This window comes from Leptomonas pyrrhocoris (genome assembly GCF_001293395.1).
Source record: "Leptomonas pyrrhocoris isolate H10 chromosome Unknown, whole genome shotgun sequence".
NCBI classification, from domain to species: Eukaryota; Euglenozoa; class Kinetoplastea; order Trypanosomatida; family Trypanosomatidae; genus Leptomonas; species Leptomonas pyrrhocoris.
In genome coordinates, this window is record NW_015438365.1 from 878,238 (window position 1) to 894,456 (window position 16,219).

The following is a 16,219-nucleotide window of genomic DNA, read 5'->3' on the forward strand; positions in this document are numbered from 1 at the left end:
ATCTCGAAAGACGTTGCTTGTCCTCGGTCAGCTCCTTTTTTTTTTTAGACCCAAGCGTGCCTACGGCTGTCATGGATGCTTTCGCCTGCGAGCCTTAAACTGAAATCAATGGGAAACATGTTGCTATTGATTTATTCGTCAGTGTCGTACGTGCTTCTCTCCACCGTTCTCTAACTAAATCATCTACAATTGTTCTTTCTTGGCATTTCATTACTGTTCAGAGAAACACCGAAGCTCTTTGCTCCGTGCAGCAGTCGGCTGCAGAGAATTACAGAACAAGACGATTGACGCCTGGATACGGTTGCGATCGGGTCACCGCCCCCCCCCGCCTATTCGTAATGGACCCTTCAAAGCGCATCTGTCTAAAAAACCTGCCGACGGGGTGCACGAAGCGCGAGATTGCGGAGCTGATTCGCAATCGCACCGGCACGCCCATCCACAGCATCGACCTTGGCCTTGGGCCTGACGGCGAAACCCGCCGCTACGCCCACTTCTCGTGCGAGGGTGCGAAGCACGTGCTGGAGGTTCTCGGCAGCGGCGTGGCACTGCGCGACGCCACCGTCTACGCCCACCCAGCCAAGATGCACTACTCCTTTCGCTACGCCGAGGCACGCCGTAAGCGGGAGCGCGAGGAGGTGGAAGAAAAGGAGCAGCTCGCCGCCTACTGGGACGCGGCACGGCAGCGCTTCCTGGATCGCACCAACGGTGGGGAGCTGCCCAAGGCGAAGCCGCCGAAGGACTTCTACGCGTCGAAACGCAAGTATGCCCGTATTGCGGCAGAAATCGCGCAAACGTTTCGTCATCAGAGCGGGGCAGCTCACGGCGGTGCCGGTGCCGGAGTTGGCCGCGGCGACTACCCCCGTGGGGCGGCGCACGCCACAACCACAACGTCGTCTTCCTTTGGGGAGGGAGGAGAGAAGTTCAGCGGGGAGCACAGCGCAAATGGCGTAGACCCGACTGCGATGGAAGGGGCTGCAGGTGCAAACTCGCAGCACCAGCACCACCACGCACACGGGGCATCGTCCGCCAGCCGCACTTTCGCACAAGCCGGGAAGAAGAGAGCACCTCGTGCAGCCGCAGCGAAGGCCAAGGCGCCCGCGGCCCCTCCGCCGCCGCCTCCGCCACCAGAGCCAACGAAGGAAGAGCGTAAGCTGAGCGGCTTGCAAGCCAAGCTCGCGGCTCTCAAGGAAAAGCTGAAGAAGTAGGGAAAAGAAGACTTGATAATCGCAGCTTAATGGTGTTGTTGCTGCTGCTGCCGTTAACTGCTCTTGTCCTATTGTTGTGCCGCGCCTGCCGAGGGTTTTTTCGGTGTACATGGTTCTGCGTAGCCGATGAAAAGGCGTCGACACAGCGACAGACAACTCTTGATTGATTTCTCTCCTCTTCGCTGGTACGCAGTAAGCTCGCATTAATTCTTGCATTAAAAGGCAAATAAATCCTTCCTTAAAGTATATGTCTTTTAACTGTAGCACGTTTACTGTTTCGAACGATGCCTTGCATCTGCTCGTGTTTTTTTTGCCGTTTCTTTTTTTTTTTGCAGTCATCGAACAGTCAGTCGTGTGCTACCTCTGTTAAAACCATACTTCCGCTTGATACTTAGAGTGCGGAGTCAGTTTCCTCTTCTCATCACAAACGCGCTTCATGATGCTATCTTTTCTGACCGCATTTCTGTTCTCAACCAAAAAAAAGCCTTCTTGTTGCTCGCCTCCTCCTCTCTTTCCTTGAAAATGCGGCCCATTCACTCCCATTCAATCGCCTTTCCGTGTGACCCTACCCACCAGCATGCGGCACAAGTATAGATAGGCTCGTTTCGCAGTAAACAAACAGTCAAAACAGCGAACGACTTTCGCGTTCTGTATCTACGTTTTGTACAGAAGTGTTTAGACCCTGAAGCCAAAGGTGTTTATTGACATACATATATACATCGCATTACGCGTGTGTGTGTTTGTGTGTTTGTGTGTGTGTGTGCTTCATCTCTGGTACATTGTGTAACGCGGAAGAAGTGGAACGAAGTTGTTTCTTCTCGTCGACACACACTCTCAGCCTGAAAGTGCGTACACCACATATATATGTGAAGGTGTCACCGCGTTCGCACTAGCAAAGATCGCCTAATTTCTCTTCATTCAGAAAAGTGAAAAAGTACCTACGTTAAAAAAAGAAAAGAAGCACGTTAATACACACCGCTGCTCGACCTTTTACATCTGACTCACGTTTTTGTTTTCAAGATACTTGCGTATCTGATTTTGCTTCCTTCTTTTTGTATTTCAGGTTCTTTCTCGCTTTTCTATTCCGTCATTCTTCTTAAAGGCCGTTCTTCTGCTATTTCTCGTCCTAGAGTTAGTGCCTAGCGTCGACACACACATACGCAAGCAACCAACGGTCCCCCGTGCCCCCCCCCCCCAACCCAGAAGACGAGTATTGATCGTGCGCAGCCTTCGGCGGACTTCACCTTTCTGTTTCGCTGCTTCCTTCTTAAACTGTTCAGTTTACAAGGTTTTTTTGTTTTCTCCTGTGTGTGTGTGTGTGTTTCTAGTGTCTTTTCAATACTATCAAAGGGAAGACATACGTGTATGTACAATAGGTGAGTGAACTTAGACTGCGAATTTCAGCAGCAGATTTGTTCTCGACAAGCCAGAGAAGAGCCTCCACAACCTACAGTGTCTTTATTATTTCAGCCTTTTTTTGCTGCTGCTGCTGCTGTGTTTTAGTTTGTGTAGCTCTCCTATTTATTTGTGAGTTGAGGCTACGATCTCTTGCGGTTGCTTGAGAGAGAGAGCGACATCGTTTTTGTTTTTTGTTTTGCTTGCTGCCTCTCCGTCTTTCACTCCCTTTTCCCCCGCACTCGCGAATTTGTCTCACGGCTCTCCTGTAGCTATTTCTTTCGCGTGTTTGTTTCTCCGTACCTCGTTGATTCCCCCCCCCCCTGCCTTAGCGAAGCTGCCGGATGCCGCACACTGCAGTTATGTCAACGGCAAAGCCACTGTTCGAGCCGGAGTCTCTGCGGGAGCAGCAGCAGCAAGGTACCCGCTCCCCGTGCACGCCTCCGCTGCAGAGCATCAAGCATTCGAAACGGGAGTCTCCAGAGGAGTACAACGGCAAGCGCAACGATATTTTAGACTGGTCTCCGCCGACGCCGGAGTCGCTTCCTGTCATGCACGTCAGGGACGTCGTGAACGGTGCTCCTGCTGATAATGAGGAAGAAGTGGATGATGAAAATGCCGTGGTAATGGTAGCCGACGTTCTTGAGCGCAAGTTGGAGGGGAATGCGAAGGGGGATTCTGGAGGAAACGAGCGACAGCCTGCTGAGGAATGTAAAGGTGAAGATGCGTCGGCGCCTGTGCAGTCAACCTCACCGGCTGCAACGACCCCACTCGTATCTGCACCACCCACACACGTAGATCCAGTAGATGAGCCCGGCAACGTTGGTCGGTGTTTCTTGGCGCCAATTAATTCTAATTATGCTGTTGATACCTGTACATCTACTGAGGGGTTAGATCGCCTTCAGCACCACGGTGTGTTCTTCCCTGATGAAGTAGCGGCAGCAACTACCGCAGCCCTCTTTGTCTTCATTGCCTCCTACGGTGACCTGCCCACCCTTGTGCAGCTTATGCGCGTGTGCCGTGCGAGTCATCAGCTAGCCACCTGCGACGAGGTGTGGAAGCCCATTCTGTGCGACATGAACCTGCCTCCGCTGCTTGCCGCATACGACCGCAGTGCCGACTACTACGCGTTCTTTCTTGACGAAATCGTCACGACGCGTGCGCTGCACGGCCACTACACCTTTCAGGCCGCCAACAACGCCACCGGCAGCTACGGTAGTGTGAGCAATGCTAGCGGCTCACGTGCCGGCGCCGACGCCAACCGCGACCACCTCCGCGACGACGACTCCCTGCAAGAAGACGTCTTCAACATCGCCTCTCTGCAGCTTCTCATTTCGGCCGCCTCGTTAGGTCAATCGAACCACTTAATCGGGCGAGTGCAGCTGCTGCTGACGTACAAGAACGACTCGATGGAGGTACTGCAGGGCTCCTGCCGCTTCTCTGTCTTTCGGCGGTGCTTCTCGCTGTGCTGCAGCGCCTTCGGGACGGTGAAGCGCGGGCCGGTGTTTACCGTGGCTGTCGCGACTGTCACGAAGCCGTGGGCCAATGAGGGCTTCCAGCATTTCAGCGAGCACAAGAATGGTATTCGCCTCGTCATGACACCGGTGCTGTGGGAGGGTCAGAGCCCAGGTTCGCAGATCACCGAAAAGGACATCCTTGTGGTCAGCCGCCCCCGACCAGAGCCCGCGGCAGGCACCGCAAACGCACCTCCTTCAGAGCCTTCGACACAGTCTCGCTGCTGAATGGGAAGACACAAAGAAAGAAGAAGAAGAGGGAGAAAGCTGTGGAAGATAGCGGGAGGTAGAGTCACACACAAAACGAAAAGGAGTTTCAATGGTGCTCCGGCATAAACGAGCTCTCATTCGTTGTTCGCTTGCTGTGGGAGGTGCGGTCTCTGCGTAGATGATGGCGAGATATAATTCCAAGTGCTATGTCCGGTTCTGCTTTTGTTTGTATTGTCTTTTGCTTTGCTGTAGAGGTGTCATGCGCTTCACTGTCATCACGAAAAGTTGCAACGTTTGTGTGCGCGCGCGCGTGTGTGTGGGTGATCGTGTGTTTTCTGTGACGTTGTGTATGTTGAAAGGGTAGCGGTGTGTAAATGATAAATCTGCTGGTTGATTACGGTCACCTTTTTATTATTATTCGAAAAGGTTTTGTTTGAGTGGGCAGCTGCCTCCCACGTCTCTTCTTGCTTCCACGCTTTGTTTGTTGTAATTGTGTGTGTGTGTGTGTGTGTGTGTGTGTGAGTGCGTTCTCTTCTTTCTTTTTTCTCCAATTCCATCAATATTTGACGTTTTGTGTACGGCGGCACACGCGTCCATGTGTATCTCGCTGCCTGTCCTCCGCCACGTACGACAGCAACATCCAAACGAAAACAAAGAAAGATGAAGGTAGAGTAAACACGAGGTTTCTCATGGATGGGAAATAAGATGCGTGTTTTCTTCTTTTTTTTCACCAACTTACAATGGTGTCAAAGCGTGTACCGCATGGAAACTGCAGTGTTTTCTTACTCTCTTGTTAACCGTTTCGGGAGACGAAGAGAACACAGACACGTATCGGAGCGGGATCTCACTTTTTTTCTTCTTCTTCACACAGCTGCACTTTCCGTCGACTGTGGAACAAAGCGAAACACACGTTGAGGACCTGTGCGCTATCCGAGTAGCGCGTTCTCCTGCGACATACTAAGCAGTTTTCTCCCCTCGTTCTCCAATTTGACACACTTCTAGCCTGGCTGATTACTTTTTAAAAATAAAAGCCCGCTGCTTAGTGGAACACAAACCTTTGAAGACAACGAAGCAGAATCGCCTCTTTTTTTTCACGTGGGAGCGGCAACTGGTGTGCACACTGAAAGAAACTTTGCTTCTGTCGCTACGAAGTGTCGTACTTACGCAGTGAAGCGTCTGTTGAGTGAAGGCAGCTTTGTATTCTCGCATTTGACAAAAGCACTTACATCCCGTTACAGCATTTTCTTACTTTTATTTACTCTCCGTCACGAGGAGCGACAAGACAATGAGCCAACAAGCGGAGAATGAGGCAGGGGATAACGGTGCTGCGTCGTCACCGGCGCGTCCCCTGCGTGTGCGTACCATCGAAATTCTCTGGCACTGCAACGACCGCAACGAGGAAGCCGAACTACTCGGCATGCAGAGTAGCGTCATGGAGGGCATCACCAGCGTCGACTACAACCCCCGATTTGACCGCATCGTCACCACCGGTGGCGACGGCAACATTCGTCTGTGGGAGATGCACACGGCGGCCATCGACGCGTGGCTGGCGAACAACGCCAACGATATGCTCGCGTGCTGCCAGCATTTGTGTTGCATGCGCACCGCCTGGATGCCGCTCACGGCGCGCTGGTCACCGCAGGGGGAAATGATTGCGAGCGCCCACTGCGACGGTAAGATTTGCCTGTGGTGGCGCGACCCAACAGATGAGCCTTCCGCGGCGGCTTCTGACGGCACACGACAGGCGAACAGGGGGCAGTCAAGCGCGGAAGACGGAGAGGTGGAGGAGTGGAAGGCGTACCGGCACTTGACCGGGCACATCAGCGATGTCTACGACCTGTGCTTCTCCGCCGACTCGCGCTACCTGCTCAGCGGAGCCGGGGATGGAAGCATCGTTATCCACGATCTCGAGGCGTCGACGATGCCGGTGCTGCAGCTGACCGACCTGCACACGAAGTTTTGCCGTGGTGTCGCGTGGGATCCGTGGACGCGCCTCGTGCACACTTTCGGCTGCGGGCCCTCGTTGCTGTGCTTCACCCACGTGCCGAGAGGGGAGGGGCACCGTCGCATGCACCTCGCGGGCCAGCGCAGGTGCCAGGGCGACTTTATTGGTGAGTCCTGTGCACTGTCCTACCGTCGGCTCAGCTGGTCACCAGACGGTCTACTGCTTGCTGTCCCGTATGGCAAGTTCACCAAGTCAAGTCAGCAGCAGGCGCCCAGCACCGCTAACCTGCTCGCCAGCATTGAAGCGAAGGAGCGTGCCGAGGCCCAACAGACGGAGGCGGGGCAGAGTATGGATGAGAGAAACAGGTTCTCTGAAGCAGCGACAGCAGCAAACGTAAGCACAAACACCCCAGCTGCCGTCAAGTCTCCAGCGCAGCCGCATGATCCCGCGTCGCTGACAGCGCGTACCGTGGAAGACGAGGTAGAAGACATGCTGCACTGCGTCTACATCTACAGCCGATGTGCTCCTGACAAAGTCGCGTGTCGACTCGGTGTGCGTGGCTTTAGCGAGGTACGCGGCGTGCGATGGGCTCCATGCTTCTTGGAGCCGCTGTCGGCGGAAGAACTCCAAGAGAGTAACATGCAGGTGTCGCAGGCGACGGCGCAAACGGCGACCGCCATGAGGGGGAACCTATCACCAGCTGCTGAAAAGAAGGGAGGGGAAAGTGCTCTTTCGTTACTACCGCCACTACTGCCTTCTGCGTCAAAGGTGTTGTCGTCCACCGAGACGGAGGCGGCTCGTCAGCGTCGGGGTGCCTGGGGACCGGCCGACTACCGGATGGCGCTGGCCGTCTGGACCTCCGACGCCGTCATTGTGTACACCACCGACTGTAGCACCCGCCACAGCGACTTTACGGACTTGCACATGCGCAGCATCACCGACGTCGCGTGGAGCCACGACGCCTCCCACCTTTACACCGCGTCGCTCGATGGGTACATCAGCGTGATTGCTTTTGGCGCCTCCCTCGCGATGTCGCACCGACTTCCCGCCTTCTCCACGTCCCCTGCTGTGCGTTCGCTCTGCACTTTGATGGAGCGGATTGAAAAGGTGGGGCTGAGCATCGAAGGTAGTCGTAGCAGTGGCAGCGGCAGTGCAATGAAAAGTGGTGGTCCCTCCGCTTCAGCGGCGGTGGCGGCAGCGGTGGGGGATAGTGGAAGTGGCGCAGCTGCGCCTACCGCCACGACATCCGTAGTGGTGGTGCGCAAGAAGAGAAAAGTCGAAAGGCCCTCCGCACCGCCACATGGAGAAGAAAAGAAGAAAGACGTCGATGTGCAGCAGCTGGAGGCGCTCATGTCGGACTTGATGACGATACATTGAGCTGGTGTGCTGGATGTATTTACTGAGGTGCGCCTGTGGGTTTTACGCCTTTCATAGAACGTCTCTTCATGGACAGTTCCCTTCTCATAGAACTTCTCGCTCCGGAAGCCTGCAGTACCTACCCCCCCCCCTCTTTAATATATAGGTAATACAAGCACTTCCTAGGGTACTTTTTGTCTTGTATGTGCCTCACAAAATTAAAGTCGAATCAACCACATGGTTCCGAAGCAGAAGTCGTGGAGGAATGCAATGAAATATCCGTACTCAGGTGCTACGAGAGTCGGATTATTATTATTACAACTATTTTATTGTCGTTGTTGACGGTTCGAACGCCTGCTTTGGGCTTACGAGACGGTTGATGGAAACACAGTGGCTCTTCTGCTCGCTCCTCTTCCCCTACTTCGTCTTACTCCTCACCCTTCTCTCTCTGTTTTCTCTGTGTGCGTGTGTGTGTGTTCATGTATTGTCGCGGGACCGCTACGGAAAGTTGGTGATACGTTTGTTGGTGCCTGTGTGTTTGTGTGTGTGCGTGTGTGTGAAAGACTTACCACATTTGTGCTTCTCGAGGGCCGCAGAGGGCATCCTTTTCCACGGCTGCGATTCTTTCCTCTCGGTTTATTCATTTTTTTTTTTTTAATCTTACGTGGCTCGCACCCTCCTCACCGATAGACTCTGTGCGTCATTCGTTTGCACCAGCAATTGGAGCACGCCAGGATTTCACTGTTGCAAACCTTTTTTTTTCGCTTGTGTTGGTTTGTTTTGTTGGAACCACACCGAGACGCATACGGTCCTTTCTGGTTTCCATTGCCCCTAACTATTTGTTATCCTTAGCGTTCATACGCATGTTTAGCACGTTGTCCGCTAGCGGCCCTCGGCGGCTTGATGGCAGCAGCGCGATGCGAAGCAACGATGACGCGTCGAACCTGCGCGTCCTGCCCACCACGGGCGACCCAACCGACGAGGTGCGCGCATCGCTTGCCAGTCTCACGGCACGTGCGCAGCGGCTTGTCTCCGAAAAAGACGCGGAGCCGCTCCTGCGCAACGGCTACGGCCTCTATGAAGCCTCGCGCAAGGCAGCCGAGGAGGCACGGCGGCAAGCCAGCAAGTGCCAGTCGGCCAGCGAAGGCTATGCACCGGCAACGCACGCGTCGGTGGAGCTGTTCATGACGCAGCACCTCGGCTTCGACGCGCAGGCGCAACAGCGTCTTCTGCAGCAGCTGCAACACCGCCACGCCCAACTGGGGGCGGACTTGGGGCCGGTGGATCCGATGGCCGCCGCGGAGAGCTCCGGCTTCATGGGCATCACGGACGTCGACGCCGTCGTGGCGGAGATCAAAAATGACATTTTACTCGACGTGCAGCACGCCGTGCACCGCCGCCAGACGACGCTGGTGCGGGATCAGGTGGACGCCCTCTTCAAGGCCGCGTGGCACTCCTACTACGTGCAGGTGGCGGACGACTACGAGGCGCTCTCCGTGGGCGCGGCAGAGCTGGCCATGAACAAGAGCGGTAGCAGCGGTGTTGGTCGCATCTCTGCGGGCGCGACAACGCAACGGCCGGCGGCTAGTTTCGGCGCCAGCACCGCCCACTCCCTCCTGGACTTGCTGAACGGCGACTCTGTCCTTGCAGCGGAGCTGAACAAGCGCATAGCCGCCTTTGCCGCCATCGTGGAAGAGTACGCCCCGCTGCAGTGGGTCTCGTACTTCACCTCGTACGTCACGGAGACCTCGCTGGATGTGGCGGATGAACTGACCGTGTTGTGGGCCACCGTTGCGCAAATTCTCGAGGCGATGCAGCGCCGTGGAGCGGAGGCGGACATGCTCGCGTATGTCGCGATGAGTCGCCGCGTCATGGAGCGCAAGTCGCTGAGTCGGCTGCTCCAGCGCGTCCTCCGCCTGGACCCGATGCGCTTTGAGGAGGTGGAGAACATGAACGCGGCGCACGTGCTCGACGTGGTCACGCGCTACTGCGGGACGGCGAACCACTGGATGCACACCTTTGTGGCCATGCGTGCGGGCCGCTACGACGTGGCGAAGTTAGCCGCGCAGACCATCGGCATCACAGCGGTGACCGACGCGATGGAGAAGATGACGGCGGCGGCCCCAGGGGAGCGCAACGCGTTGAGCCCCGCGATGGACCTGCAGACAGTCTACGCAGAGGCCGCCACGAAGGAAGACCCCTATCGACAGGCGGTTTTGATGATCCTGTTAGCTGGCCGCACCGGGGAAAGCTCCGCGGCTGTTCTACGCGCAATGCTCAGTCTTTCTCAGCGCATCACGGACTCCCTCGAGGACGCGCTGTGGCTGCGGCTGTCGTGCATCCGTGGAGTGGAGGAGTCGGCGCAGGTGTCGACGGTGCAGAGCCTTCGCACGTTGCAGCGCGCCGTCTTGGATGATTTGCAGGAGCTGGTGACGCTGACGCAGGGCAGCGCCTGTCGCCTTGCGTCGTTCCTCATCCACGCCCTTCTGCCCTCCGCCGGGCTGCGGCTCTTGTTGGAGAACAACTACACCCACGTTGACGGCTTTCACATGGCCCTCTGTTTCAATGCACAGAACCTGCTGCAGGAGGGTTTGAGCTCCCCTCTCGAGGTGCCCATCGATCTTGCCCGCCACATGAGCCGCTACTGCTCGGTGGTGCTGCTGGACGTGGATCGCCGCACGAGGGCTGCCGCCTTTGCTGGGACAGCTATGTTCGCCTACTTCTACAAGAGCGGCCTCACGGACGCCTTTGTAGAGTGCTGCCTCAAGGACACGATTTGCGCGCGACTATTGGGTTCGCGTGCAGCGATTGGAGGACAAGACGCACTGCTGCTTCGCGCCACCGCCAGTCCTCTTTCCGAGGAGCTGCTGAAGGCGTTGATACAAGTGGCCGAAGCTGCGTCGGCTCGTAGCGAGGTCGCCAAAGCCACCCACGTGCTCGTCGCTGTGATGTACCTTGCAGAGCAGCTGGGCCGCGCTGAGCTGCAACAGCAGGCCCTCCTCCGCGCGGTGCAGATCATCTCGCCCGCCCTCGCGCAGGTGTTGCATCTCCCGTCGAACAGCGTCGCCGTGTCGGATGTGCTGTCTCAAGCGGCGAAGCTGCTGCAGGTGGTGAACACGGATGAGAAGCACCTGCAGGGCAATCCTCTTGTCTCGCAGGACTTCCAGACCTTTTCCCTGCTGTGCCGCATGGCAGATGTGTATGCCTACAACGCGCAGGGCAACTTCAGCGATGCTGTGAACGCGTTCTTGCAGCTGCCGTTTGTCCCTGCATCGGATAGTGCCATGATGGGCGATGCTGACACGTACGTAGACGCCTATTGCAATGCCCCCGGCAATGTGCAACTCGGCGTCAGTGCGGTGTTTCCCATCGTCGTATCTGCCGCGGGCCAGCTGCTTCAGCTGTACGCCCGCAGCCGCGCCAACGGCGGAGACGTTGAGGAACGACAGACTCATCTTCTACAGCGCATGCGCAGCGTGTGTGACTGGGCCCGGCAATGCTGTGCGCGGATCAGCGTAGAGTACCCGACAGCCGCTGACGACTTTGAGCGCCAGTACCTCGGATAGAACGCATCAACGGTGGCGAGAGTGAAAGAAAGAAAAGGTTGCTTTGAAAAGAAGTGTTTCTATCTGCGTTTCGGATGTGTGGCAAAGCCAATTGTTTGTTGGATCATAAAAGCGGTCGTGGTCAACCATCACTGACATACATCCAGCCGTCATGTTCTCGTTCAATGAACTAGTTGGTCTTAAAGGGGGGGGGGATTGTTTCTCCGATAATTCGATGTGTTGACGTGCATGCCGGTATTGTTTTATGTGTGTTGTTGTATTGTTTCCCTGTGTCAGAGTAGCCGATTGGCAGCACCACAGCCTTGAAATGTGTGTGTGTGTGTGTGTCTATACTATCACTTTCTAGTTGTCTCTTCATCCCAGAATAATAATATGCGTCTGTCCAAATGAGCTGTGATAACAAACCAAAGGGAAAAAGCTGGCATCGATTAGAAAAAAAAGTTTCAACAGTGATCATCACGCTGCGCATGCAACACCTTCGTTTTGCCTTGGCTGGTAGCGGTAGACAAACTTTATTGCTTGCTTATTGGTTTACAATGAGGAGACGCACGCCGTTCAGTCGACGCCTTCGCCACTCTCCATTTTATTAGTTGAAGCAGAATCGCGCTTGGATCTTTTCCCTCCTCACTACGAGCTTGTTGCCTCGTTGTCTTTCACTGCGTTGTTATTTCTGTTTAATGCGCTCATGGAAGCAGCAACACCTCTCCTTAAAGAGTGTTTGACTCCTTTGTGTGTGTGTGATTACGTCTCATAGCGCTCCTTCACATGTTTACTCGTATTTGACGTTCTACGTGCAGACTCCATCCAATTTCAACACACGGAGATAGAAAGGGACTTTACAGGTTTCAATCTTCGCCATCTGTCTCATCCCGTCTTGTAGTTCGAGATGTCGCGAAACGGTGAGGTAGAGAGGCTGATCGTCTTTGCGAGGGACTTTGCTGAGTTGTACATGCGATTTTCGAAGCACTTCATCAGTTTTGACGCCATCTCCATTGAAAGCTTCGCGGAGGTCTTCGACGCCAGCAAGGTCGAGTACCTTCACTACGGTGGCGGCACCGCCTTAGACCGTCCCTTTTTTCCGGCCATCACAGATGACCTCCTCCAGCTCAGCGCTGCCTACCTCGCGATTCCCGCCGAGGTGGCGCCACGCATTGTCCGCACATTCGGTCTTTTGTTGTCGCTTTTTGTGTACGCCACGCAGCCGGCGCGGCAGCGAGACACGAGAGAGGGAGCGGCGGAGGAAGAAGTGACAGTTGAGACGCCGTTGGGAGCAGCTTCAGCAATGTACACTGCAGGTACGTCATCTTCCACTCGGCCGAGTAGCACCGGTACGGCACTGACGGAGAACGGAAACGCTGAAGCTGCAGCGCCGCCGCTCTCGTCCCTGTCCCCCCGCCTGCCGATGCGGTCCGTCCCTATCAGTGTCAGCTGCATGCGTCACCTGCTCTCGTGCATGTCTACTGCTCACGCCGCCGCTATCCCCACCTCAACCTTATCACAAAATCCTCGCGATTTTCATCGAAGCGGCAGTAGCAGCAACAACTACAACTCCAGGGGCGCAGAGCCGCTTGCTCAGCCTGCACGGTCGTCCTCCGTTTCCTCGCCAGCCCCCGTGGCGCAGCTCTCGTACACCGAGGCGCGAGCGCTGTTGATGCTGCACCGTGCAGGGGGATGGCACGTGGAGCCCTACGTTCACAACGGCCTCCACATCGACGCCCTCATGACGGCGCATGCGGCGCGTGGTGTTCCGCTGGTGACACGGGTGACACCGCTGCCGCCGCCGACGTTCGCGGCCATGCTGACGGCGCGGTCCATCATGCATGCATCTGTGTCTCCTGCCGCACTGGGGGGCGCGGACAGTCTCTTTCGCGATCCCGAGTTTGTTCGAATGCGGCAGGAGTACGAGAAGGAGCGGCAGCAGCTTTTCCAGTAACGGGCAGCATAACGCATCACCGGTATATTTTCTGTAGATCCAACAGGAACGGATCATGACGGGCCGGAAAAAAAAATGATTTTTTTTGTGTGTCTTTGAGGGATGGGGCTTCTTGAGGCTCGAACTATCGCCTTTTCCATGCACGACTGCGATTTGCAGAGCCGGTGCATTATAGAAGCGAAACCAAAACGGTGTTGTTGTTTTTTTGCTTCTGCCACTTGTTGAAATGCACGATGTGTTGTCCTTATTTTCCCCTCCTTCCTCCTCTTTTGGTTTTTCTTCTTCTTTTTTTTTAATCTGTGAAAACACGCTGACCACAAATGTTTGTTGATGGAGGAATACAGCACTAATCGAGGTCATTTTTGTCTGCCGCACCTGCAGCCGGCAAGCGAAGGTCTGGCAACGAAAGGGGAAAAACTCTCATCGTTTCGGAATACACACCGTTGCTAACCAGATGCTCTTGCTGCGCCTTGCGTTGCGTGGTCAGGCGCCCACCGCCGCTTTCATGCCTGCACTCTGCAGGTGTATACGTGAGGTGCACATGAGCAGCACCACTCCTCCACCCTCAACACGGCTGCCCGCTACGTCGGATTATCCGCCACCGTCTTCGTCGACAGCGGAAGAGAAAGGCAGCACCTCCGGTGCAACCCCCGTCGTGGGTTTTCAGCAAGCCGACATCCTCTTCGATGTGCTCGGCGGCTCAAATGCAGAACCGGCTCGTTTTGAAGGCGCCAACAACGGTACCACAAAGACGCATAATCGTAGCAGCAGCAGCAGCGTTGAGGGCAATAAGAAAGAGCAGCAACATGATACCCGTTCTTCACATCTTGAAGACGCGTCGCCGTCGTCGCCGTGGACGCAGCACATCCGTCAGGTGGTGCGCGAGACAGTGCTTGATCCTCTGCGAGAAAAGAATGACGCAGAAGGCACCGAGCAGGCATCTGGCACTTCAAACTCGTCCCATGAACAGTCACCTGCCGCGTCTCCCTTCAAGGTGCTGGTGGTGGATGCTTTAGGGATGCCAGCCGACTTGCCACGCGGTGCTCCGCGCAACTTCGAGGGCCTATTAGAGCTGTCCCCGGCTATCCTGCGCGAGCAGCTGCAGCGACTCATGGAGCGCAAAGGCTACCGCGCCCTCACAGCAGTTCAGGCGGCAGCCATTCCTCTCATGCTCGAGTACCGAGATGTGCTCTGCATTGCGCCTACGGCGACGGGCAAAAGCTTATGCTACGTTTACGCCTCCCTGCTGCGGCTTCTGCTAAGCGACATCAACGGCCGCTCCGCAAGCGCAGCTGCACCAGCCGCGGACGGCGGGGTGAATCTCAACCGACGTCAGGTGGAGGCTTTTCTGCAGGAGAAGATCGACAGCGGCGAGGTGTGCCCCTACTGTGAGTTAAGCATCGCGGAGACCCGCGTGTGCCCCATGACCGGCTTCCCGCACCCGTCGCCGTCGGAGGTGGAGGGCGACCTCGCTTTGCGCTCGCAGGAGCGCCGTGCGATGCGACTGGAGGAGCTCCGCTCGTCCGTCGCGGAGCCGCGTGTGCTTGTCCTTGTGCCAACAAGCCAACTCGCCCGCCAAGTCTACACCGTCTACCGCACCCTCCGCTGCGATTACCGCATCCACTGCATGGTGCGCGCCTCGAACCCCGAGGAGCAACGCAAGTACCTGCAGGCCCTGGAGAAGGGCGTGGACGTGCTCGTGTGCGCGCCGGAGACCATCTTGCCTGCCCTGTACAAGCACAAGCTCTCGTTGAAGCGAGTGCAGACGGTTATCATGGACGAAGTGGACGATATGGTTTCTGTCAACCACTTCGAACCGCTAAAGATCGTGCTCGGGGCCTTGCCGAAGGGTGCACTGCGCCCCCAGCGCTTGCTTCTCGGTGCGTCGCTGCCACCCGTCGCCTACGCGATGATCAAATCCAAGATGTTGCTGCCCTCCCACCGCTTCGTTCTGGTAGACCTCAAAACACCGATGCGGGAGAAATCACCCGTGCAGACGACCTCGTCCGGGAGTCGAGCTGTCGCCGCGGCGGACTCTGTTGCACCCGCCCTCGACGGAGTCCTCACCGCACAGGCAAACCTGCGCCACTTGATCTTCATGGTGGGGCGTGCGGAGAAGGCGCAGAAGCTTGCGTGGTTGTACCAGACGGGCAAACTGACAGCGGACCAGCGGACGCTCATCTTCTGCAACTCCCGCCACAACGTCGCGTACGTGCACGACAAGCTGAAGGAGCTGGTGCCGGGGGTGAACGTGACGACGCTGACCTCGCACGCCTCCTCCACGGCGCGTGAGGGGGTGCTGAAAATGTTTCGCACCGGTGTGTCCAGCTGCCTCATCTGCACCGACCTGCTGAGTCGCGGCATTGATTTTGAGAAGGTAGTGTACGTGGTGCATTACGACATGCCGGCAGACATGGAAACCTGGATGCACCGGTGCGGTCGCTGCGGCCGCGGAGGATTGCTGCGTGGCCATGGTTACATCTACACCTTCTTTCAGCCCGAGAATGTGAGGCTCGCGAAGCCCCTCGTTGCGTACCTTCGTCAGCAGCGGCAGCTCGTTCCACCGAAGCTGCAGGAGTACGCAAAGCAGTCGTTTATTGATGTCTTCAACAACTCTCTGTTCCATCACCCCACGCGGCCGTACCGCAAGGACGATCCTCAGCATACCACATCAGTGCTCGGGAGAGGAACACGGCGCTTTCCCGATTACAAGCAAGGTGCCATCCACAAGCATTTCCGTCCACAATAGCGGCCGTCGTGTGCCAATGAAAAACGAAAGAAGGAGAGCAGGAGAGTTGTTCGTTCGGCTATTCACACAACAAGCAATAAAAGCGTTTCCCTAACAAATCATACTAAGTACTCGAGCGTTCGGTAAAAAGTGGAGAAAAGTGAATGTTTTCTCCTTTTTGAAGCCAGTTCTTTTTCAGCAGACAACGCCGAAGGTGTAAACGCCTTTTTTGTCTGTCTGTGATCTTATCTATTTCATACGTACGCTCGCTTCCTACAAGGAGACCCTCGTGCCTCGGTTGCTGTTGTGTGGGCACGGCACGGTGACGCCTTGCGCCGAGCATCGTATGTGTTTTATCTCCCCGTCC

The 16,219-nt window shown here is 56.1% G+C and overlaps 6 protein-coding genes across 8 annotated transcripts; all 6 read left to right on the forward strand.

The window, feature by feature from the left end:
- Nucleotides 1-219: 219 nt before the first annotated feature.
- Nucleotides 220-1,205, forward strand: ABB37_05204 (hypothetical protein; the record flags this gene model as incomplete). Its single annotated transcript, XM_015803157.1, has 1 exon — nt 220-1,205. Exon 1 carries the CDS (start codon nt 339-341, stop codon nt 1,203-1,205), a length of 867 nt encoding a protein of 288 aa, XP_015658673.1. The 5' UTR covers nt 220-338.
- A 574-nt stretch (nt 1,206-1,779) lies between these two features.
- ABB37_05205 (hypothetical protein) lies at nt 1,780-4,342 on the forward strand (the record flags this gene model as incomplete). Its single annotated transcript, XM_015803158.1, has 1 exon — nt 1,780-4,342. Exon 1 carries the CDS (start codon nt 2,945-2,947, stop codon nt 4,340-4,342), a length of 1,398 nt encoding a protein of 465 aa, XP_015658674.1. The 5' UTR covers nt 1,780-2,944.
- Nucleotides 4,343-5,609: 1,267 nt separating this feature from the next.
- On the forward strand, nt 5,610-7,646 carry ABB37_05206 (Chromatin assembly factor 1 subunit b-like protein; the record flags this gene model as incomplete). Its single annotated transcript, XM_015803159.1, has 1 exon — nt 5,610-7,646. The coding sequence occupies one exon, from the start codon at nt 5,610-5,612 to the stop codon at nt 7,644-7,646; it is 2,037 nt and encodes a 678-aa protein (XP_015658675.1).
- A 485-nt stretch (nt 7,647-8,131) lies between these two features.
- ABB37_05207 (putative nucleoporin interacting component (NUP93)) lies at nt 8,132-11,191 on the forward strand (the record flags this gene model as incomplete). Its single annotated transcript, XM_015803160.1, has 1 exon — nt 8,132-11,191. The coding sequence occupies exon 1, from the start codon at nt 8,489-8,491 to the stop codon at nt 11,189-11,191; it is 2,703 nt and encodes a 900-aa protein (XP_015658676.1). The 5' UTR covers nt 8,132-8,488.
- Nucleotides 11,192-11,881: 690 nt separating this feature from the next.
- Nucleotides 11,882-13,124, forward strand: ABB37_05208 (hypothetical protein; the record flags this gene model as incomplete). 2 transcript variants are annotated; one of them, XM_015803161.1, is made up of 1 exon in its annotated part: nt 11,882-13,124. In XM_015803161.1, the coding sequence occupies exon 1, from the start codon at nt 12,078-12,080 to the stop codon at nt 13,122-13,124; it is 1,047 nt and encodes a 348-aa protein (XP_015658677.1). In that variant the 5' UTR covers nt 11,882-12,077. The 2 variants fall into 2 exon arrangements, with proteins under 2 accessions (XP_015658677.1, XP_015658678.1); XM_015803162.1 differs by having other exon boundaries at nt 11,885-13,124.
- Nucleotides 13,125-13,458: 334 nt separating this feature from the next.
- Nucleotides 13,459-15,873, forward strand: ABB37_05209 (putative DEAD/DEAH box helicase putativeRNA helicase; the record flags this gene model as incomplete). Of its 2 annotated transcripts, none has more annotated exons than XM_015803163.1 (1): nt 13,459-15,873. In XM_015803163.1, the coding sequence occupies exon 1, from the start codon at nt 13,666-13,668 to the stop codon at nt 15,871-15,873; it is 2,208 nt and encodes a 735-aa protein (XP_015658679.1). In that variant the 5' UTR covers nt 13,459-13,665. The 2 variants fall into 2 exon arrangements, with proteins under 2 accessions (XP_015658679.1, XP_015658680.1); XM_015803164.1 differs by having other exon boundaries at nt 13,467-15,873.
- Between the last annotated feature and the right edge of the window lie 346 nt (nt 15,874-16,219).